The following is a 22033-nucleotide window of genomic DNA, read 5'->3' as shown; positions in this document are numbered from 1 at the left end:
TTAGGGCAGTTTCTTTTCTGTCAGCAGTCCTGATGCTGCACATTAGGAGAAGTCGGATCCATAGCACTGTTGCTGGTTCTGTGGCAATAATTGATGGAGTATGAATGTGACTTTAATTGCTACATTAGGAACACATTTATAAGTGTTCCAATTTGAAGACTGTGTAATTACACAGTTGATTGCTAGATCTCATGACTAATTTGCATGATGTCCAGTAGGCATATAGTTGTGATTATAAGTCATATGTGTTCCAAATACTGCCACTGGAAAGGCATAATGGCAAGTAACTGGTATAAATGTCCATTGGTGAAAATTGTCTTGCAGAATTTGTGGCTTCATATTTCTGTTCTAGTTCAACTAAAGCTTTGACTCTTACAATATATTGACAGTGAAAAGTGGCAGTGGTATATGTGTTTAACAGGTCTGTGATGCTCAGTCAAAATTTAAAAGGAGTTTGCACAAAGCCATGCTTTCAATGTCTTTTTCTCTTCAGGATATACAGAAAGATAGCTGTGAATCTAATCACAACATCACCTGTAAAGTGGGATATCCATTTCTAAAACCTGCAGAAGAGGTAAAAAGTCCCCCTGCATGCAAGTTTTCCTTCCCCCATGTTGTTCTAAATCCAGGGAAGTCCATATCACCTCTGAAGTTCTTTTTGCTTGTCTTCATCCCAAAAACTCTCCATGCATGTTTCCCAAGCTATCCTTGATATCAGCTGCATAGAGCCAGATGGGAAACCATCAGATATTCAGTACTTGGGCAGTCAGATGTGATATGTGAGGATGTAATAGATGCATATTGCCATCCTTGACACTGTCAGAACACAAGTGACACACAAGTGGCTCACCTGGCCAGAAATGTCTGTCTTGAGGCTTTCCACGGCCTATAAGTTTAGTTATTTTGTACATAAAATGTAATCCCTTGGCTAAAGACAGAACAAGATGTTATGTGGAAGTGCTAACCCAGATCCACTAAAGTCAGGCATCAAGACTTCACCTCTGCTCAGTGGCGAATGAGAGGCTTTTCCAGCAAGTAGTCCACTTAAAATCAAACTCCATCTTGAACAGTTCCAGTGATGTCTGTGTCTCTTGTTGGAATGGAGAGGGAGCTTTAGTTTGAGGCTTCAAAAAGACATATTTAGACCTTGATCTTGAATTGGAAAATGTCAGTTTGCATGCAAATAAGACAATCTTTCCTGGCAATTTCTTGTTTGCGCCTCTGTCATGCACCAGGAGGATCATAAGAGATGTCTTCTTACACTGCCTCCCACACAAACATTCCAGCTTGTGTCTTGGACTTGTAGGGATTAAGTCAGCTGTTACATTCTTGAAGCCAAATAAGTTTATTGTCCAATGCCTCTCCCCACAGTGTTCCATTCCCAGCTTTACTGGATTTTTCATATTTTCCTTTCATGCTTTGCTTGTTAGTTTGTCTGTAGCTATAAAGCCCTGAATTTAGAAATGTCACACTTTTCTTTGCATTCAGAAAATCTCTGATTCACTGATAAGCATTCCTAATATATTCCTTTCAAAAACTGTTTTTTGTTTTAAATATGAATATCTAGGACAACTTTCTGTGGACCATTTTGTAATAAAGATTTGTACACCTAAGAGGAAAGATTAAAATCTGAGCTGAAAATTCTATACAGTAACAAATAAGAACACCTTTGCCTCATTTAAAATTACCCTTAAGTATCAGGATATGAGGAGGAACATTTGGGACAGTATTCCTTAACTTTGTGTAATTGCAGATTATGATAGATTTGCCCTGATTAAAATAACAATGAGATTTTTTTGATACCTAGTGGTCTCTCCTTTATTTACATTTTAAACATTTCTTTTTGGTGTTCTAGGGGTTCTACCATATATGAAGTTATATTCCAGCAGCCTTCTACAGACAGGTCACCTCCACTGCAATAGTCAGGCTTTGAAGCTTTTTTTCCTCCTCATTAGAGGAAAAAAAAGAGGTTTTGATAAATTGATTGTAAGACCAATTGTTTTCAATTAAGAACTATTTAGCCATTTTCTAATACAGTACATAAATTTTTTTCTTGATGTTTGTGAAAACTTGGGGCTCCTGTTTAATAAGTGATAACTATTTGATTTCCGTCTTGGTTGAGGCAAATTCCAGATAGTGGATTCATTCAGATTCATAGAAAACTGGTAAAATATGAGTAAGGATTCCCTAGATAAAAGTAAAAGTTTGTACATTTTTTCATTGTATCAATCCCTGTTATTGTAGGCTTTTTTCTTTCATTTCAAAATGTGTCATGTATTTCTCTACACAGATTTCCTTCAAAATATCATTCCAATTCAACGCATCATATCTCCTGGAAAATGCAACTATTCATGTATATGCAACAAGGTTAGTTGCAGTCTTTCCCTTCTGAATTTTTTTTTTTTTTTTTGAAAGCTCCACGGTTTTGTGTTTTACAGTAAAACACCATGAAATTTCTGAACTCACAAACAGTTAAATTTTCTGTGAGCTGGTAGCCTTACAGATGTATTCAGTCCAGCAGTGGATTGAGTGGACTAAATAAATAGTTGATACTCTCTACAGCCTTAGAGTTACAAGTGAGTGATAATTTCTGGTTGTTTTACCTTCAGCAAAGGTTTATTCTCCTAGAGAATTACTGCATACTTTAGCATGAATCACAGTTAACAAAAAGCTTAGCTTTCAAAGAGTAAGAGCATTGCAGAAGTTGTCCCTGAAGTTGCCTTCAGTGTTTGCTGTCCCTGCAAAATCCAGGGATGGTGTAGCTTTTAACTGATCTGTTTTCATTCAGTCACCTGCTGTCCGTAATTTTTAACAGAGATGCATTTATGATCTGGGGCTGGCATAGGGCTTAAATCATTAGTTATTGGAAAAAGTATTTTTAATTTATTTTTAGAAGACAATACTTAACTGGAAATGAGTAGCATGCTTTCATCCCCAGAGCTGTAGGTATTTCATTTTCTAAGATCCCTTTCCAGTTGTGCTCTGTCTGCAGTAGTCTGATCTGAGTGACGTATGTTGTTTTGTTTCAGTGACAGTGAAGAACCACCTGAGACCCTGAGTGACAACAGAGGACATGTTACAATTCCAGTAAAATATGAAATAGGGCTAATATTTGTAAGGTACTGACACTTCTCTGTACTTTGCTTGCTAGCACAGTAAATTGCTGGTGTTCAAAGAATAGTGTTGGATTTTTTTGAAAAATGCTCAGTATCTACAGACAACAACTTCAGAACTCATAAAGCAGAAGCACAGGCTTCACTGAAAAGATTAGTCATGGAATAATGGAGCAGTTACTGTCCCTAACTTGATAAAATGCCATTTTATCTATTTAAATTTGGTCTGAAGTTTGCAAGTACAACAGCAACTTTTGCTTGGTTCCTGTATTTTGCTATATTAATTCCAAGTGCATAAGAAAGCAAATACTTCCAGCTTCTTGATGGCCATGGATTTGTATCACTATAATATTGCATGGCATGGTGTTTGGTTTCCATCTTCAAAAATTAGCCTTAATTTTTAGGTTCTTGGGCATTTGTTTTTTTACGTTCAGACTTATACTTTAATGCAGGTCTTGTAGTACATTTGATTTTCAGAAACAGACAGAATTCAGTTAGATTCCATCCCTGAAAAGCATTCTGTATATTATTGGCAAAAAATATTTTGTGGTGTTCTGGTGTAAATAATTAAGCCAAATTTATTTTGGTTGCATTTCACAGTTCATAAACAGCCTTTGTCCCATAGGGAATAAGGCTGAATTTGGAACATGCTGGCTTTGTTCTGTTTATGCTTGATTCCGTCTTTTACAGGATCCTGCCTGTTTCATAATGTCAATGCCCTGGATAAGGGACTGCACAATTAGAATAAGGACAGCAATATCAGATCCTAATGTATTAATTTTGGGAATAGTATTTTCTTATTTTGTAGTTATATCTGAACAAAATTCATTCTTAATGTATGTGGTAAAAAGTGGGGTCTATTCAGAGAACAGAGCAGTTGGACTCTAATGGATGCAGCAGTGCACTCTTAAGTGCAAGATTAGTCCTGAAATTCATGAAATAATGAAAATTCCTATACTATTAACTCCTAGGTGTTTTAATGACATTTGTGTGCTTACTTTTTTCCTGTTCTTTTTTTAACCCACAGTGTTTTCAAAGAGCACCATGTTATAATTGCAGCAAATGATACTGTTCCTACTGCTATTAACACAACAGAGCAGATCGGGGATGAAGTTACTCTGCATTACAGGGTAAGAAACAATTAAAAATGTGTGACATAGGTACTGTCTTAATTATTTTTTTCCATTTGGTTTGAATTACTTAAATAGCAGGTATACAATATGTTAAAGCCTCTACATGCGTACTTCGTACTTAAAACCCTTTTTTTCCTTCCCTCATTTGGAATACAGTGAATTAGAGAGTCAGATGGTCCATCTCCTGCAGAGTAGTTCTTTGGGTTTTAGACCTTCTATCCTCAGCTGGGAAAAGAGAGCATGCCCTGGTAAATGGACTTCCCCTGCTGCAGGTTGGAACAGCCATTTCCAAAATCCAGTCAAGTTTATAATAGGCAGATGCCATGCTCCAAGAATGTGGTCTTCCTAGCTGAATGGATACTGCAAAGTAAAATTACATGGGAAAGATATTTAATGGATTCTGCTCCTCGAAGATCCCTGCTGGACTATTACACCCAGCTCTAGAACACCCAAAATAAGGAGCTGGAGCACCAGTCCTGTGAGGACAGTCTGGAACAATCCAGGCTATTCAACCCAGAGTAGGAGAGAAGGCTCTGTGGAGACCACATTGGGACTTTCCAGTACCTATTGGGGCTTCAAGAGAACAGGAGAAGCAGTTTCGACAAGGACGTGTAATTACAGGACAAGGGGGAATGGCTTTTAATGAAAGGGGGGTAGGTTTAGATTAGATATAAAGGGGGTAGATTTAGATTATTAGTGGTGACACACTGGAGAAGTTGTGGATGCCCCATCCCTGAAAGCGTTCAAGGCCATGTTTGAGCAACCTCTTCTAGTGCAAGGAGGGTGTCCCTACCCATGACAAGAATTTTAGAAGATCTTTAAGGTCTCTTCCAACCTAAACCAGTCCACAATGCTATGATTCTGTGACTAAAAGCCCAGCTTAAAGTTGTGGCAAAACTGAATTTAGTAATCTTGAGAGTATCCTGTTTCCCAGTGTCAAATCCAAAACTGAACAAGGGTCCCATATAAAAGCATAAAAATCTCTAAATCAGCTTCCATCTGTAAAAAATAGGATATGGTAAAATTATTTACAATAACATAGGGTTTCCTATTCTTTTAGGCTGCTGCAGTGTTTTACTCAGCTATCTTTTCTTTTTGTCTACTGTGGATGTCTAAGGCATTGTTCATCTAATTTGCCAATCTTCATTTCTGAGTCAAAAAACTACCTGATTGCAGAGCATAGCATTTATGATCTTGTAAAGTAAAACTCATCTTTGTAAGCAGCTAATCACAAATAAGTAGCCAAGACGAAAAAGTTTAAAAGGTTCTTGAGCATTTACTAAGTGTGTCCACTTCAGAGATGGTATCACCAATTCCCCTGCCAGCAATTCCACCTAGGTGGTTACCCAGTCCTCAACCACAGCAGGCCTTTGCAGAAAGAGCTGCTGCTTACAGATATGTTCAGTTGTCTTCTGAGAAGACAGGCGAGCACAAGAGCAATTACCTAAGCACACCTGAGGAGGAACCAGCAGGAGCCACCGCTGATACAGTGGCTTCTCGCCCATTAAAGCACTTCTTGCATAACTAACTGTGAAAATGTAAAAGTGAACAGAAGAAAATAAAAACACAGGAAAGGAAAAAAGCTCAAATTCAAATACTAACAAAATGAGGAAAGTGCTAGTCAAAACTTTTTTTTTTTTTTAATAGATTGAAAAAGGTGAGCACTTTCCAATGCCAAACCTCACACTGCAGATCTTATTTCCCAATGTAACAGCTGCCAAAAACACTCTTCTCTACCTTACTGCATTGTCACATTCCCAGGTAAGATAGGAATTTCTATTTTTATGATCAATCTAAATTTGAAATTTATATTGTAAGGAGAGGTAAATTGCAAACATTTGGGATTACTCATTGCTTTTAGTCTAAATAACAAGATGCTGTTTTAAGTGTTTGTACAGAGGTGCATAAGAAGACAGAGGGACAAATTTTCATAAAAGGAAACAAGCAGATTTAAAATGGTGTTGAACAATAACTGCACTCTAACAAGGCTAGTTTGTTATATTGCAAGTGCTGAGATGTCCAGGCTCAGATATGAGCCTCCTATTCTCTTCATTGTCAGCACTGCTTATTGCAAATGCTTGAATCCTGCTGTGTGCATTTAGAGCCCAACCTCCTTCTTTCTGGTACTGAAATTAACTTTTGTGCATGTCTGCTCTCCACCACTAGCAGTCCTCTGGCTTCTTCCTTCTCTGGGGCACTGAGACATCTTGAAGGGGATGGTAGGTTGTATGTTTCAAATGCTCTTCACTGCAGCCCTCACATGAGTTTTTCCATTTCACTCCTCCAGTGCAACTGACAGAGATCACAATTCCAACAAATTCCATTATCCTAGATCTGTAGATATTACAGTTAGAGCTATATCAATAACTATATGGCTGAAAAACCTAGATATGACTAAGTGGTGACCTAAACCTTTTTTTTTCTTTTTCTCTTTCACTCAGAGACATACACGTGTACCTCCATGCTAACAATTTCACTTAGTTTTGCAGTTTTGCCCAACTGAAAAATATACCAAAATATATGAATGAAAGTTCAAAGTTCACTTTAAAACAAAACAAATATCAAATGAGAAAAAGAACAAATCATATTTAGAATACAAAAAAGGTGTCTGTTCGTGATTTCCTTTCCCCATTCTTGTCATTCCTAGTCAATCATCACATTTGATACATTTAGACATAAACTCAGTAAATCTTGTTTCTTCTAAGATAAATGTCATGTCCTGCAACCTACACCCTACTGACAGTAGTGCATTACAAAGGATTTGTAGCCAAAGTGCATTACAGAGGATTTGTAATCTTTTCATGCTACCAATGTGAAAATCAACAACCTGACTTAAAAAAATCAATTCCCCCACACTGAAGACACCAAAGGATTTCCTAGCTGCCTGTGGAGATCCAGAGGTGCTCTAGCATCTGCTCCCCCTCCCTGGATATTGCAAATGAGGATTCTGCATCCTGCACTTAACCTGCCTGTCTGCTTGCTAGAGTGGAACCTCTGTGGCTTCCCATGCAAAAGCTGTTTAACTGATTTAATAGCCATTGATAGCAAGCCATTAATAGCTTGCTTGTTCACATAATGGTCATCTTGCAGAAAGCTCTTTTTTGCTTGTACAGATGTTTAAGTAAAATAGGTAGGTTAAATTATGTCATAAATATTTCATGTGCTGTTTGAATAATAATACTTTGATACATAGACATCTGAATTTCCTATTCTGCACTCTTGCAATATGCTATTTTATTTTTGTGGTTAGTAAACATTATAATTATTAATAAATATTATTAATGTTGACTTGTTTTCAGATAATTTTTCATAACAGATTGCATATCCAGAATATTAATATATAAGAATAAGAATAAGAATAAGAATAAGAATAAGAATAAGAATAAGAATAAGAATAAGAATAAGAATAAGAATAAGAATAAGAATATTATTTGTATTTCTGCTTACAGAATGCCATCTGCCAAACTAGTTACCCTGTAGATCCATTAAAGATTGGCAGTGGGAAACCATTTGTGTTGTCAAAAATAAAAGAACCTACAAGGGATACAATTATGGTAAGCCTATGCATAGTATATATATTCACCCCAGACATTAATCCAGATCTTGGAGCTGCTCTGAAACTGTATCATTTAGAAACTCGCTTTGTTTTAATAGCATAGAAAACCTTTTTTATGTTGACTAGAGTTTGGTTTTTATTTGGGCTGCAAAACTCTATGTGGAACTGAATTTAGATAGTTTGGTGTTTCTTTAATTTAAAAAATATGTAAATAGCAGTAGCACATATGACAGCTGAATAAATCGTTACCATCTATGTTTCCATTGTAATTAATAAATAGTAATATTTTAAATGCTTATCTCCCTTTCAACTTCTTTAGACTACTAATAGAAAGTACATTCAAATGTGACCTGAGAGATTTTCCATGCAACTGTAATTGATGATCCCATTTGGAAAGGACTAGCCCTTCACATTCAGAAGAAAGAGTTACAAAGATATTTTTCAGCTGTAGTTGTGTTAGCATGTCAGGGGGAAGGTGTCCTCAGCACAGAGATGCAAGAGGAGTTTCTGGTGCGAATGAAATGTCATGGGAAGAGTTTCTTGCTGTGGTTATTGCTGTCCTTCACAGAGGTGACAAAGGTCTGGGCTAAGTGTTTCTATTTTTTTATGACATAATCCTGCTGTACTTGCAGCTAGCAAGTGATACTAAGTAAAGACATTTGAATTTTCACACACACTTATTGCCCTGCTTGAGAGATTCAGGTGTCCCAAGATTTGAAAAAACACTGCAGAAGAAGCTGTGTTGGTAGAAAAACACTTAGTTTTACAAGCTGTGCCTCCCTTAGGAGTTCTGTGATGACTTTTGCTCCATAGCTGCAGCAACACAGATTCCTCAGGGCTTGCCAGCCTGGAAAAACTGAGTATATTCTACCACAGCATGAATATCTCAACCTGTTTTATATACTGCAGTGTCATTTTTGCATAAAAAAACTACAGTAATTAATACCAGTTTATTATTAGTGTCATGGCAAGTGATCTGTATATATAGTACTTTACATATTTTTATTTTAATGATGCGAAAAGTGTCTTCCTATTATCTCATGCTGGTCCCTTTTAAACAGGACTGTGATACATACAGTTGTGCCTCTATTAATTGTGCCCTGGTTCCATCTGACGTATATCAAGTGAATGTTTCACTGAGAGTATGGAAACCTACCATCATAAAAGTAAGTAAAGTAAATCCTGTTTGTATTCAGAACATTTTTGGTTTTGAGTAACTTAAGACAATATTTCAAATCTCTATTTAAGTTGTTTCTTTCATTTTTTGAGTGTCCCTTCTAGTATTTGAAATAGTTTCTTTTGCTGTTTTAAAATTTCCTTAAAACTGCTTGACTGAAAAGCACTTTCTTATCCTTAAAGTTAAGTACCTGTAATTTAGCAGAAGTTTAAAACCATAGTAAGAAGACATCCCTTGCTTGTTCTGTATTGATGGTCCTTTTTAAATACTTACTTATGCATCCACAAAGGCTAATCCAGCAGATGCAAGAAGGAGCACATATTTTTTAAGTCTTAATCTGTGAAGATTTCTCAACTCTAGAAAGGATTTTTTTTTAATAAAAAAAAAAAAAAGAGATACAGTAGTATTCCAGGATTAATTAATATTTCTTTGAAATCTCTGCAATCTACTCGTTCAAAGCAGTATTGCAGTCTAGGAAGCAACAATGTGTTGATGTGTTGAAGGTGACATACCTTCTTTCATACATTCATGTTTCTCAGCATCCCCCCAAAGCATTGAGATTTTCTTTCACCCTTCTCATTGCTACAAATCTTTCTACTAAAAGTACCTAAACCTAAAAATACCTAAATATAAATACCTAAAAATACCTAATTGTAATCCATAATAACTACTCTATTTTTCAGGCCAGTATTCACAGCTTAACCCTTGTTGTGAAAGCATTACTTAGGAGTGAGAACTCATCACTGATTTTGAGAAATGACCATCAAAAACTGGAGGTAAGAACAAGATAATTGATTTATTTGTTCTTCATATAATTTGTTGTGCTATGGAATCATTCATTTTCATCCATTACTAATGTACTGATTGTTACCTTTAGTAATGCATTATCCCACTCTAAACAAAAGTGATTTCATATTACAGTACAAATGTCAGAATTAGTCAGAAAATAACACCAAAAGCCCAGTACCCACCAATATACCTAGGTAAGGATAAGTACTAACTGAATTTTTTCTGCTTGCTGTAATAAAAATTCTTCCTGCCACTATGTAAATTAAAATATAATTAAAATTCTTTTAAGGAATCAGTAGTATTTGAACATTGTCCTGGATCAATTAAAATTGACCATACTTTGTATTTCCTTTACTATTTCTTTATTTATTCTTTCTTTCCACTTTGTTATCCAGGATATATATTTGATACAGGATCTTTTATTTTTCAGAAGTTCACTATGATTTTCTTAGATAAGGAAATATATAATATTGTAGTACTGGCATCAGATATAAAGAGAAATGTCTTAAATTTTGTTAAAGTTATTATTCATCCTTTAAATACTCTCAATTTGAAGCAATTATAATGTTTAAACATTGGTCTTTGGTGATAACTTGTACATGGAGGAGCCTATTTACTTCAATGTCCATTTTTTTAAGCAGAAGTCTTATTATGAATTCTCACTGTTAAAACTCCAAAATTTAGAAAACAAATATTCAGTATGAACTCCATCTTGCACTCAATATTTTTGAAAATGCAAAAACCAGAGGTCTGTTGTTAGTTAGTTTTGTATCTAGAAATTTCTTTTAAGTGATAGATTAAAATGCAGTCCAGGAGTAAAAACACAGCTGAGAGGCTTGCAGATAATGAGACAAGGGATTTCAGATTTACTTTTTCAGGGACATAATTTCCTGCTTAGTGTTCAGTTCTTCAATGCTCTTTTTAACTATAAAGTTGATTTCTAATAAATTCTTCAGTTACTTGAAACTCCTACATGGTCACATTAATTTAAAAGTGAATATTACTTATTTCTGTTCAGTTTATACCAGATATTCTGTGTTTAAAATCAAACTTGTCTACAAAGGCTTTAACACTTATGCTTACCTCCATCTTTCAGGAAGGCTGGCACTGAGTGAGAAAGAATATACTTAGCTTATTCTTCCACTGCTCATGATTTTGGTCCCATGTCCTTTAAAGCAATGGCTACTGACTTGTAGCAGGACCACTCTCATAAATGAATGCACTTAAGAAAGTGAAAGTATTGTGTAAACACAGCCTTTCATGCTGGAGATTATTTTCTTAATTCCCTCCTATTAATTCCTGTAGGTAAAATGAAGTGATACACTGAAATATCACTGCATACTGATCAATCACTGCTGCTGTTTTGATATTTTAGAGGGACAAATTATTTACTGCTTATGTTCTGAACACTTTGCAGACCATGATTAAGATTTCCAAAGAACACCCACCGGGTACAGTCCCCTTATGGGTTATCCTGCTGAGTATCTTCGCCGGACTCTTGATTCTTGCACTGCTTATATTTGCTCTGTGGAAGGTAAGCTGCACCTCCTTGTCTTCATTTTTTTCATAAATAAATGTTCTTAAGTTCTCCATCATTTCTTTCTCATAACTTGAACCTCACAGACAATAATCTTATATAATAAGTAGTGTGAAATCTTGAAAAAATTACAAAATAATTAATTACACTGCATTTTTCTGATGTGGAGTGGAGCAGTGCTACCTGATTGAAAACTATATTGCCATTATGTTAGCAAAAGAAAAATAAGATATTTTATTATGAGTAACAGTTTATTAAGGAATTTTTCTGTCAGCTTTGGTTGTGACCTTTGTCAACTAAGTTTTCTCTGTTGTGCAAGAAATGCTAGGGCCTGTGGTGTAAGTTTTGCCACAAGTGGGCACTCTTCTCCAGGCTAAACATTTTGTTCATAATTACATTATAAGGTTACAGCTTATAAATTTCAACAAGCATAATCTCTTAAAAATTTTCACATTAAAAAATAAAATATTATTTATTCAATGCAGTAACAAACACTACTATTTAACACTTTAGCCCTTGACAATATGTGAGCAAAACACTGATTCAGCAATCACTCTACTCTATATTAACTGTACTTAGTTTTTCCATTACTGGAAAAACAGTGTCATGATAAAATATTCATTAACTTTGTACAGCAGTGCAAATATTAAAATAGTAGTAAAAACTGGCACATGAGTGCAACCACTATGGTTTGTATGCTGTGAGCAATTCTTAGTAATTTTTTTTTCTTTTCTGCAGGCCGGATTTTTCAAAAGGCCGTTAAAGAAGAAAATGGAGAAATGAAAAAAAAAAAAAAAAAAAAAGCAGAAATTTTTGCTCAGGTCTGCCTCCAAAATGTTACTGTAAAATTATAAACTTAGATGCAGTGGTTACAATACTTTCTAAATGCTGGTGCATGAAAAAAACCCCAAGAAACAGAAAAACAAGAAGAAAATCAAGCACACATGCAAAGCAATGATGCAAAAAAAGAATGAACAAACTTGCAGCATTTTGTGATCTTCAAGAATATACCTTTAAGCGTTACTCATTTTTGGAGAGTAACTGAGTTCAAAGATTCTAACATTTTTGAATATGGAAAGTTTGTAATCATATTTTTATATACCTATGCATGTGGAATAATTTTTCATTCCAAATTACACAACAGGTTAGCTTGTATGTAGCAATCCCAGTCTTTTTTATCACGGTATGATTTTCAGAAAGAAAATGCATAATTTTCAAAATTCCCTCCTACTGTCAGTTCTGTGGAAGCAGATTCTCAATTCACAAGGCAGAACAAGGAAACTTTGAGAATATACCAAATACTGTGTGATAGCTGATGCAACAGCAACTCAGAAGACAAAAACACCTCCAGAATATTGGGCGAAAATTACTGAAACACCGTGGATTTCTCTTTCTGTTCATTTTAGCATGTCCAGCTGAATGAAGGATACTCTAAGGAGATTTTTATGGTCAAGTGGACCATAAAGGGTTGATCCATTAAATCACATAACTGTTTGAACTTTAAATGTATTTTTGGCAGGCCTAAAAATTCTCAAAACATTTAAGCCTATCTGATTGCACACTGTACTCAAATAAGCAGGGGCATAATTGTATCTGCAAATTGAAATGTCCATATTTATGCCGAAAATGTTTAGAGGCACCCTGAAAGTTCGACTCTTGCTGTATATCTTGGAGTAGCCAGCAGGGTGCTTCATAAACTGTCACTGTAAATTTCTTGTGTAGCTATTTAATCCAGTGAATTTAAAGTGTACAAAATGAAAATTATCAAAAGAGCTTAGATAGGAAATTCAGCACTGGCAAGCTTCTTCTAGTATTATAAGTCACAGCTCATCTTTATTACTTAGGAATTTAAGAAGTGATGAAGAATTTGCATACTAAATAAGCACTTAAAAAATGATGTTTATTTTGTGTCAAAGATTAAAAGTTTATATGAGAATACACTGAAATGTAGATAGCAAAAGGTTTCTTTAAGAAATTTTTTTCTTTCTATTTAGATCATTCAATTTCTTCCTTTCTTTCATGCACTTGTCTTCCTCCCATGAGGATCTCTCCCTGGGGCTCATGGCTGTGCCGTGACCTTGAGAGCTTCCTGTGTTTCTTGGAGCCACATGAATTTAACAGTAGAAAAAGGATGCATACTGGCAAAGTGTGATGCTGCCTCAGCATGACTCAGTATTGATTGCCAGTAGATCAGAAAATGCTGAGGAGGTGTTCTAAGTTCTGTAAAACATACTTGTTGGCAGAAAAGCTTTGCCTTGCCAAGAAAGCCAGGAAAATTCCAGGAAAGTTCCTCCTCCTGGGACAAATATCACTGGGGAAAAAACAAAAACAAAAAAACAAAAAAAAAAAAAGGGTAATTTTGCAAAATGTGTTTGCTTATCACTGTCTTTATAGTAACAGCTTCAAAAAGAGTAATGAATTTTATAAAGACTTATTTTTCAGGAAGAAAATATAGATTGGGTTGAACATGCTGACAAGTAAAACTCTGAAAGTGTGCCAGAAGGTGCATCATGGCTTGAAAGATGTTGTCGCTCTTCAGAACCTTTTATTTAGCTCCTAATCCAGAGAAAGCAAAGTTATTGGGAAAGGCTGGCTTATGTGAATGCAACAAGTAGGACTGAGTTTGAAAGTGTTGGCAATTTCTCCTCGTGTGTGTGGGAAAGGTGGTTATTTCATAGCAGCAGTCTGCTGAAGGTAGCAGTATGAGTCAGAGGAGAGGGCAGAGCCCTCCGTGGGAACACTGTGGGTGGCTGTGCTTTGCAGAGCCTGGGAGATCTGCTGAGACACTGGGACACGGCTGCTGTGTTCATCTGGACAGCTGGAGAGGCACCCTGCCTGGAGGGGGCCTGAGCACAGAACATGTGAATGGAAGCAAAAAAGTGACGTAGAGGAATTGAGGATAGAAACCCTGCTTCATTCGTTGTGAAAGAAGCCAAAAATCTATTTGGTAAACTGTGAAGATAAATTAATACAGTGGTGATTTCAGTCCTAAGCAAGATGCTGGTTTCACTTCAGGAAGATGTATTGTTTTGCCCATTTTTTTGAAAGATTTGAATAGCACTAGTGACCATAGAATTTGAACTTATCACAATTGTATTTTTTTTCCCCACAGTATCTTTGAGAAGGCTTAGCAGTGTTGTTAACCTCTTATGAGTTTGTAAAGGAAAAGAATTTTGAAGGAATTGTGACTCACCTATGCACATGTAGGAAGCCTATGGTAGCAGAGGAAATACTTGTATTTATTATTATTATTCATTCAGTTTGTTAACAATGAGGTCACTTTTCCTGGCTTCGTAAAATTACTCACAAGTTGTGTAAGACACACAAAATTCTTATGCAGCATATTGTTAAGTGTTTCACTATTTAGTTTTAATAGGCTGTTAACCAGAGCTTTTCATTTTTTCCATGACATTCCATATCTCATTTTAAAGTGTCAGCCTAACTGAAAAATATATAAGTCAAAAGAACAGTCTATTTCCCTAGATGAAGCCTATGCAAAAATAAATCAATAATATTTATCTATGTAGTGTATGTTTAAGATCAGTGTTTCATTTTAAACTTTCTTTGCACTGTAAAAACAGTAATAAGCTTCCTATAGCCACACTGCTTTCTTTTTTCATGATGCCTTTTCTCTTTTCACATGTCCTATTATCATGTTTTCAATTATAATATCTATTTAAAAGATAAGTATACATACATACAAGTATGTCAAGGGGATAGCACTATAGCACATTATTCTTACACGATTCTTAGCAATTAGTAAACTTGTTATTTTTATCCATACTAGCCTTTCCACACAGCACTGGAAGAGCAGTATTTTACTGCTTTTCATGATATACAACAGAAAAGCCTACTGAAAGTGACGCCTTGAGCAAAGCAATATTGCAAATATCAGGAACATCTCACTTAAATTTGGCAGGCACCATAACCTAATTTTACAGCATGTAATCAGTTTCATTCCTAAAAAAAGACACATTGGAGTTGTAATGTGGTTCTAATAACTATGAAGAGAAATATTTTTTATTGAAGCATAAGTGTGTAAAAATTAATAATGAATTGGGTGTGTAACCAGAGATTAGGCAAAGGATTCTGGCCCACCCAGCTCAATTGCTAACTTCAGCACTGAAGTAGGTAATTTAGTGGGAATGGACAAGCTACTTTTCTATAGGGCAGAGATTCTCTGCACACTCCTGCCTCAGTATCGTGTTGTTCTAGAGACTGCTGATCCCATACATGATTTTAGAAGATTTAGGAAGCAGCATCTCCATTAGAGCAATCTCCTTGAGCAGCTGCTTATGCTCCGTGGGCAGTTCCTTTGCTTGTCTGGTTTCACTCTAAATCATTACTATGAGCCATTACTACAGACACAGCCCACGTACCTGACCCCTTACCTGAACCCTTTAGTACATATCCTGTGCTGAGTCATTTTGAGCATGGTGTTCCTCTTCTTCAGAGCTTGAGTCAGGGGAATCCACCTTAAACTGAAGCCATAGGTTTTCATCTCACCTGGCACCAAGAGGCTGGAGTTAGGGTCATACTCTTCTAATGAATTCCACATCGTATAATTGGTTATTTTCTTTGATTGCCTATTGTGTAGATGATGACCCATTCAAAAATAAAAGCAGATAAGATAATCAGAATGTACTGCTTTTAACTATACCACTTAACAGGAATAAACGGGGATTTACATACTTTTTAAGAAAACCACAACATTCTGCATACCATTTTCTTTTTCCTGTAAAAGTATTCCATGTGCTTTGTTGATTAAAAAAGAAATTAAGAGCCTAAAAAGTCTCCTGTGTACTTTATTTGCTTGTTATTAATACAAGAACAGTATTAAATCATCTCAGTACGAAAAAACGGATTCATCTAACTTTCAATGGAAAGGCATTGTAGAAACAAGCATTATTGCACAGCATAACATCCAGGAAAGCTTCATGTGGTCAAGCTGTCAGAAATACATTGTCATTAGATTTATGGACTGGGTGCTTACTTCCATGTTTGAAAGCTATTTAGAAGATCATATGACTTCCTGGCACAGAGTTGTTTTCATGACACTAAATAAATTTGAAAGACACCTTCATTCATTCATCTAACCATTCTTCCTCTCCAGCAATTCCTCTGTACAACTTATTCCTGTAACCCAAATAGTTTATGGTCTTGCACAGCTATAAATGATTCACATTAACTTCCTGAGAACCTAGTAAACGTTTGTATCAACACTTCCTAGAAGACAAAGATTATAACTTTTATATCACCACTAGCTTTTAGAAAACATTACAAAATATATGAAAACAGTTCTCTCTTCAGAGACTACTTTGATGCTGAATCACAGTTCTCTAATAGCTACATCCTGTCTAGTCATGGGGGAGTGCTTACCAAATTAACTACTGTGTTTGTATCTGATCATTAAGGGTTTGCTGGACATTTCAATGAAAATCGGGGAGGAAAAAATCCATTTCTGTTTTTGTTTGTTTGGTTTAAATTGCTTTTAATTGAAATTAATGAATAACCAGAATCACTTTCTCACAGCAGGAAGAGTAATGTGATGTGTGATTTTCACAGATCTGTATTATAATTCATTGCATTTATCAGAAGCAAGCCTTAGCACTTCACAGTTCAGAGATAATACCAATTCGTGTGGTAGGTGTGGTTTGAGCCCCGTAACAATAAAATGTCATAAAGATTAAAGTGCTGATGAAGTTTTAGTAACAACTGGCTGATACCACAGTTTAGACAGCACAACTGGATTCTGTTTTAAAAAGTAGATGATAAAACAAGCTATCATCAGTAAAATCATGTTTTAGTTGGAAAGACTGAGGGCTGACAGCTCAGAGATATTGCATTTTGTTCATTCAATTAAAAAAAAGACTGAGTGAAAGACCTCAGAAAGGCAGATTTTGATTCTGACTCTAGCACAGTGGGGCATAGAGCTACTTTTCTGCTTTTCCCTGCTCTTGCTCTTACCCTTCTGCCCTTCTTTTCTCAGTTTCTGAGCATTCTCAGAAAGGACAGACATTCCTCAAGGGCTTACTGAATGTTGCATCTCCTGGGGATTTTCAAAGAAATGGGGTAGGGAACAGAAGTATTCAAAGTAGATTGAACTTAGAGAGCTAGAAAGCCAATTGTCTTGGTACACATTGTCCATCCCCTTCGCCCACTCCTTCATTTTCAGTGGCAGTGAAATCACACTTCTTAGTTATTGTTCAGTTTGATTTGATACTGGAAGTTAATGTTTCTTGCAAAGCTTCACAAATCTGGTTCAGTATTACCAATGTTTCTTATGATTTATTCATGTTTCGGGTATTGTTACTCTTCCTGGGGTAAAGGAATAGAATATCTTTCTCTAGAGAAAGTTTCTTCATATTATTTTACATTACAACACATTTTCACTCCGTCAGAATGGTTAAGATGAAAAACAGAGGATATTCTCAGTTTTCTCTGATAAGCATATGAAGTTTAGCAATTCTGTGACAGTAGACATAGTCTGAGAAAAGTAAATTACTTTCTATCATTTTGGAGAACACACAGAGAAATCTTTCTTGGTATTCTTTTCTCATGGTCCAATTTCATAACCATTAATAGCTCACTGTCTTGGATGCCAGCTCATAAAATCTCACTGACAAAAGCCTATTACTCCAGCCTCACCCATTTTACACTGTGCCAGAATAGATGTTGTTGCATTTCAAAACTTTTAGGGTTCAGATAAAATTTCCAATGGCCCTACTAGCCACAAAAAACACTGAGTTCTGGTGATGAAGGTTTTGAAACTCCCAGGAATCTCACAAACTAATGAATTGCTTTTTGCTGTTTATTTGGGGGAATAACCAAAATTAACTCAGTCCTGGCTCCTATATGTCATGAATTCCCAGTATTTGGAAAACTACTTATAGCACCCAGGCAACAAATATTAGAGAATAATATATGCCTTATTACATGCTGCAACAAACTAGCTCATAGAATCATAGAATCACTAAGGTTGGAAAAAACTTCCACATTCACAAAGTCCACCCTTTGACAACACCGTATCAAACAAACCACAGCACAAATGTCCAGTCATTTCATGAACACTTCCAGGGATGGCAATTCTACCATCTCCCTGAGTTGCTCAGTCCAGTGCTTAACCAAATGTTCTGCGAAAAAGTTCTCCCTAATTTCCAGCCTAAAGCTTCCCTGGAGCAGCTTGAATTTATGTCCTCTCATCCATTCACAGGTTGCCTGGGAGAATGGGCTGACCCCCACCTGGCCACACTCTCCTTTCAGGCAGTTGTGGAGAGTGATAAGGTCACCCCTGAGCCTCCTTTTCTCCAGGCTAAACACCCCCAGCTCCCTCAGCTGCTCCTCACAGCACTTGTGCTCCAGACCCTGCCCCAGCTCCCCTGCCCTTCTCTGGACTCACTCCAGCCCCTCAGTGTCTTTCCTGCACTCAGGGCCCAGAACTGGACACAGCACTCGAGGTGTGGCCTCACCAGTGCCCAGGACAGGGGGACAATCCCTGCCCTGCTCCTGCTGGCCACACTATTGCTGAGCCAGGCCAGGATGCCATTGGCCTTCTTGGCCACCTGGGCACAGCCTGGCTCATGTTCAGCTGCTGCCACCAGCACCCCCAGGTTCTTTCCAGCCACTCTGCCCCAGCCTGTGGAGCTGCCTGGGGCTGTTGTGACCCAAGGGCAGGAGCCAGCACTGGGCCTTGTTGAACCTCACACCATTGGCCTCAGCCCATTGATCCAGCCTGTCCTGATCCCTCTACAAAGCATTACTGACCTCCAGCAGATCAACAGTCCTGTCCAGCTTGGTGTAGACTGTGGATTTAGTAAGGGTATGCTCAATCTCCTCATCCAGATCTTTTAGATTTTGAACAGGATAGTAAACATATTGAACAGAACTGTGCCCCGTACTGAGACTTGTGGAAGCCATCAGTGACTGGCCACCAGCTGGGTGCAGCACTGCTCACCACCGCTCTCTGGGCCCGGCCATCCAGCCAGTTCTTGACACAGCAAGGGGTGCATCTGTCCAAGCCCTGGGCAGCCAACTCTTCCAGAACCATGCCATGCCATGGGAGGCAGTGTCAAAGGCTTGACTGAAGTCCAGGTAGACAACACCCACAGCCTTTCCCTCATCCCTCAGGTGTGTCACCAGGTCATCAAAGCAGATCAGGATCAGGAGATCCTGGTCAGGCAGAGTCTGCCTTTCCTAAATCTGTGGTGGCTGGCTGTCATCCCTCTGACCCCTACAGGCTGACCTCTAAGCGCTGTATGATCGCACTCAAGGTGATCTGTTCCATAAGCCTCCCTGGGACTAAGGTCAGGTTTACAAACTTGTAGTTTTTTCCTTCCAGCCCTTCCTCTGCCTGGGAATCACAGTGACCAAGCTCCAGCCATCTGTAGACCTCCCTAGTTAACCAGAACTGATAATAAATGATGCAGAGTGCCTTGGCAAACTCTTTTGCCAGTTCCTTCAGTACCCTTTGGTGAATCCCATCTGGTCCCACAGACTTGTGGGTGACTGAGTTCCACAGCAGGTCACTGACTACTTCCTCCTGGAGTGCAGGGGTCTCTTCTGCTCTCCATGCCTGTCAAGCAGCTCAGGGGGATGGTTGCCCTGCTGATCACTGGTCTTACAGTTGAAGACTGAGGCAAAGAAGGCATTAAGAACATCAGCCATTTCCTCATCTTTGGTAACCATATTTCCCCAGCTGTGTTCAATAAAGAATGAAGTTTTTCTTTTGTCTTCCTTTTGTCATTAATGTTTTTATAATACATTCCTTGCCAGCTTTCTAAGATTTTATTCACCTTCTAAGAAAATTAGTCTTGGAGGAAACCAACAGGCCAGCCCTCAAAATCTGGAATAAAATCTTTGCATGAAGGGCTGGTGGGATGGTCATGGAAGAGGGGCCATGTGATAATAGAGGGCATGCCCCCACAAAGGTTAGTGACATGACTGAAACTGTGCCATTAGGCAATGTACAAAGGTGTATCTTCTGCAGATTTTATTTGGTCATTACTGATGTTTCCCCAGGCTCAGTACTGGGGCCAGTTCTGCTTGATATCTCCATCAATGACCTTGACAAGTGGTTGGGTGTACTCAGTCTGTTTGCAGATGACACCAAACTATATGGGAGTGTTGATCTGCAGGAAGGATGAAGGCTCTGCAGAGGGATCAGGACAGGCTGGATCAATGGGCTGAGGCCAATGGTGTGAGGTTCAACAAGGCCCAGTGCTGGCTCCTGCCCTTGGGTCACACCAACCCCAGGCAGCTCCACAGGCTGGGGCAGAGTGGCTGGAAAGGAGCTGGGGGTGCTGGTGGCAGCAGCTGAACATGAGCCAGGCTGTGCCCAGGTGGCCAAGAAGGCCAATGGCATCCTGGCCTGGCTCAGCAATGGTGTGGCCAGCAGGAGCAGGGCAGGGATTGTCCCCCTGTCCTGGGCACTGGTGAGGCCACACCTCGAGTGCTGTGTCCAGTTCTGGGCCCTGAGTGCAGGAAAGACACTGAGGGGCTGGAGTGAGTCCAGAGAAGGGCAGGGGAGCTGGGGCAGGGTCTGGAGCACAAGTGCTGTGAGGAGCAGCTGAGGGAGCTGGGGGTGTTTAGCCTGGAGAAAAGGAGGCTCAGGGGTGACCTTATCACTCCCTGAAAGGAGACCATGGCCAGATGGGGGTCAGTCTCTTCTGCCATTTAAGCAGTGACAGGATGAGAGGACATAAATTCAAGCTGCACCAGGAGAGATTGAAACTGGACATCAGGAAGTTTTTCTTCACCAAAAGGGTGACTAGACATTGGAATGAGCTTGATGATCTGAGAAGTATTTTCCAATCTAATTGATTCTGTCATAATGTGAATTCTTTTTTATAGTCCACTAGACAACTCTTGATCACATAACCATATTTTATCCACCAGCTTTCTGACGTTTCATCTTTTACTCAAGGTTTGTAGCTGATCCTACATAATGTAGCAAATAACCTGGAAAGAATACGTCCAGTTCAGCAGTTATAGATATATCAAAAGGTGAGGTTTCTTTTATATTCAGTATTACTTTTTATTAGCTTCACACACCTAAATTGCAAACAATCTTAAAAGGAAAACAAAAAAAAAGGAAAACAAATACATCATAAAGCAATGCATTAAGACTAAAATATTTCCCACATAATTGGTTAAAATTTCAGTGGAAATTGTTAAGGGAGTCAGGTTTGCTACAAAATGTCTACTAAATTCTTGAGCAACTTTTCATGGCAGGCAAATAAAAAGGAATAATTTATAGATCTTAATTCCAAAAATATCAGAACAATCATGAAGTTTTCAAAATAGAAATGGTCAAAAATGTAAACAAAGGTCTATTTTAAGGAAATAGAGGCTCCTGTTTTCTCATCAGGTTATTTTAAATCCTGTCTAATGAATATTTCAAAGATACCCACTACTTTTAAGAGTTTGTGTGGTTATTGGAGCTATATCATGGCTCATACTTTGCTAATTGGTGTAGCACATCAGCTGGTCCAGAGACCCTGAAATTACATAGGTTGCATTAGTGGGCTCTGCTATAGGACCTCACTTTTGAGATCACAGGTGAATGGAACACTTCTTCATTGGTTTCATTGCATTGCATTTATATTATTTCCCTGGAACAGGTTTAAGCCTTCCTTACCTGAAAAAAAGGATTGGTAAAAATATGTGTATATTTTCTGTGCTGGGTGGAACATAGTTCAGTCAAGACAACAAGAAACAGGTAAATGCATG

The 22033-nt window shown here is 37.8% G+C and overlaps 1 protein-coding gene across 1 annotated transcript in view; it reads left to right on the top strand.

The window, feature by feature from the left end:
• ITGA1 (integrin subunit alpha 1) overlaps positions 1 to 13245 on the top strand; it is a 72092-nt gene extending 58847 nt beyond the window's left edge. Inside the window, exons 21-30 of the mRNA XM_058864093.1 lie at positions 494 to 574; positions 2291 to 2367; positions 3030 to 3119; positions 4141 to 4243; positions 5894 to 6007; positions 7696 to 7800; positions 8864 to 8968; positions 9663 to 9755; positions 11186 to 11302; positions 12044 to 13245. Coding sequence (XP_058720076.1) covers positions 494 to 574; positions 2291 to 2367; positions 3030 to 3119; positions 4141 to 4243; positions 5894 to 6007; positions 7696 to 7800; positions 8864 to 8968; positions 9663 to 9755; positions 11186 to 11302; positions 12044 to 12088 — 930 coding nt within the window. The 3' untranslated portion in view covers positions 12089 to 13245. The remainder of the gene's footprint in view (positions 1 to 493; positions 575 to 2290; positions 2368 to 3029; positions 3120 to 4140; positions 4244 to 5893; positions 6008 to 7695; positions 7801 to 8863; positions 8969 to 9662; positions 9756 to 11185; positions 11303 to 12043) is intronic.
• The last annotated feature ends 8788 nt before the right edge of the window (positions 13246 to 22033 follow it).

Source organism: Poecile atricapillus, chromosome Z (assembly GCF_030490865.1).
Source record: "Poecile atricapillus isolate bPoeAtr1 chromosome Z, bPoeAtr1.hap1, whole genome shotgun sequence".
Classification (NCBI taxonomy): Eukaryota; Metazoa; Chordata; class Aves; order Passeriformes; family Paridae; genus Poecile; species Poecile atricapillus.
This window is presented reverse-complemented; position numbering and strand designations above follow the sequence as displayed.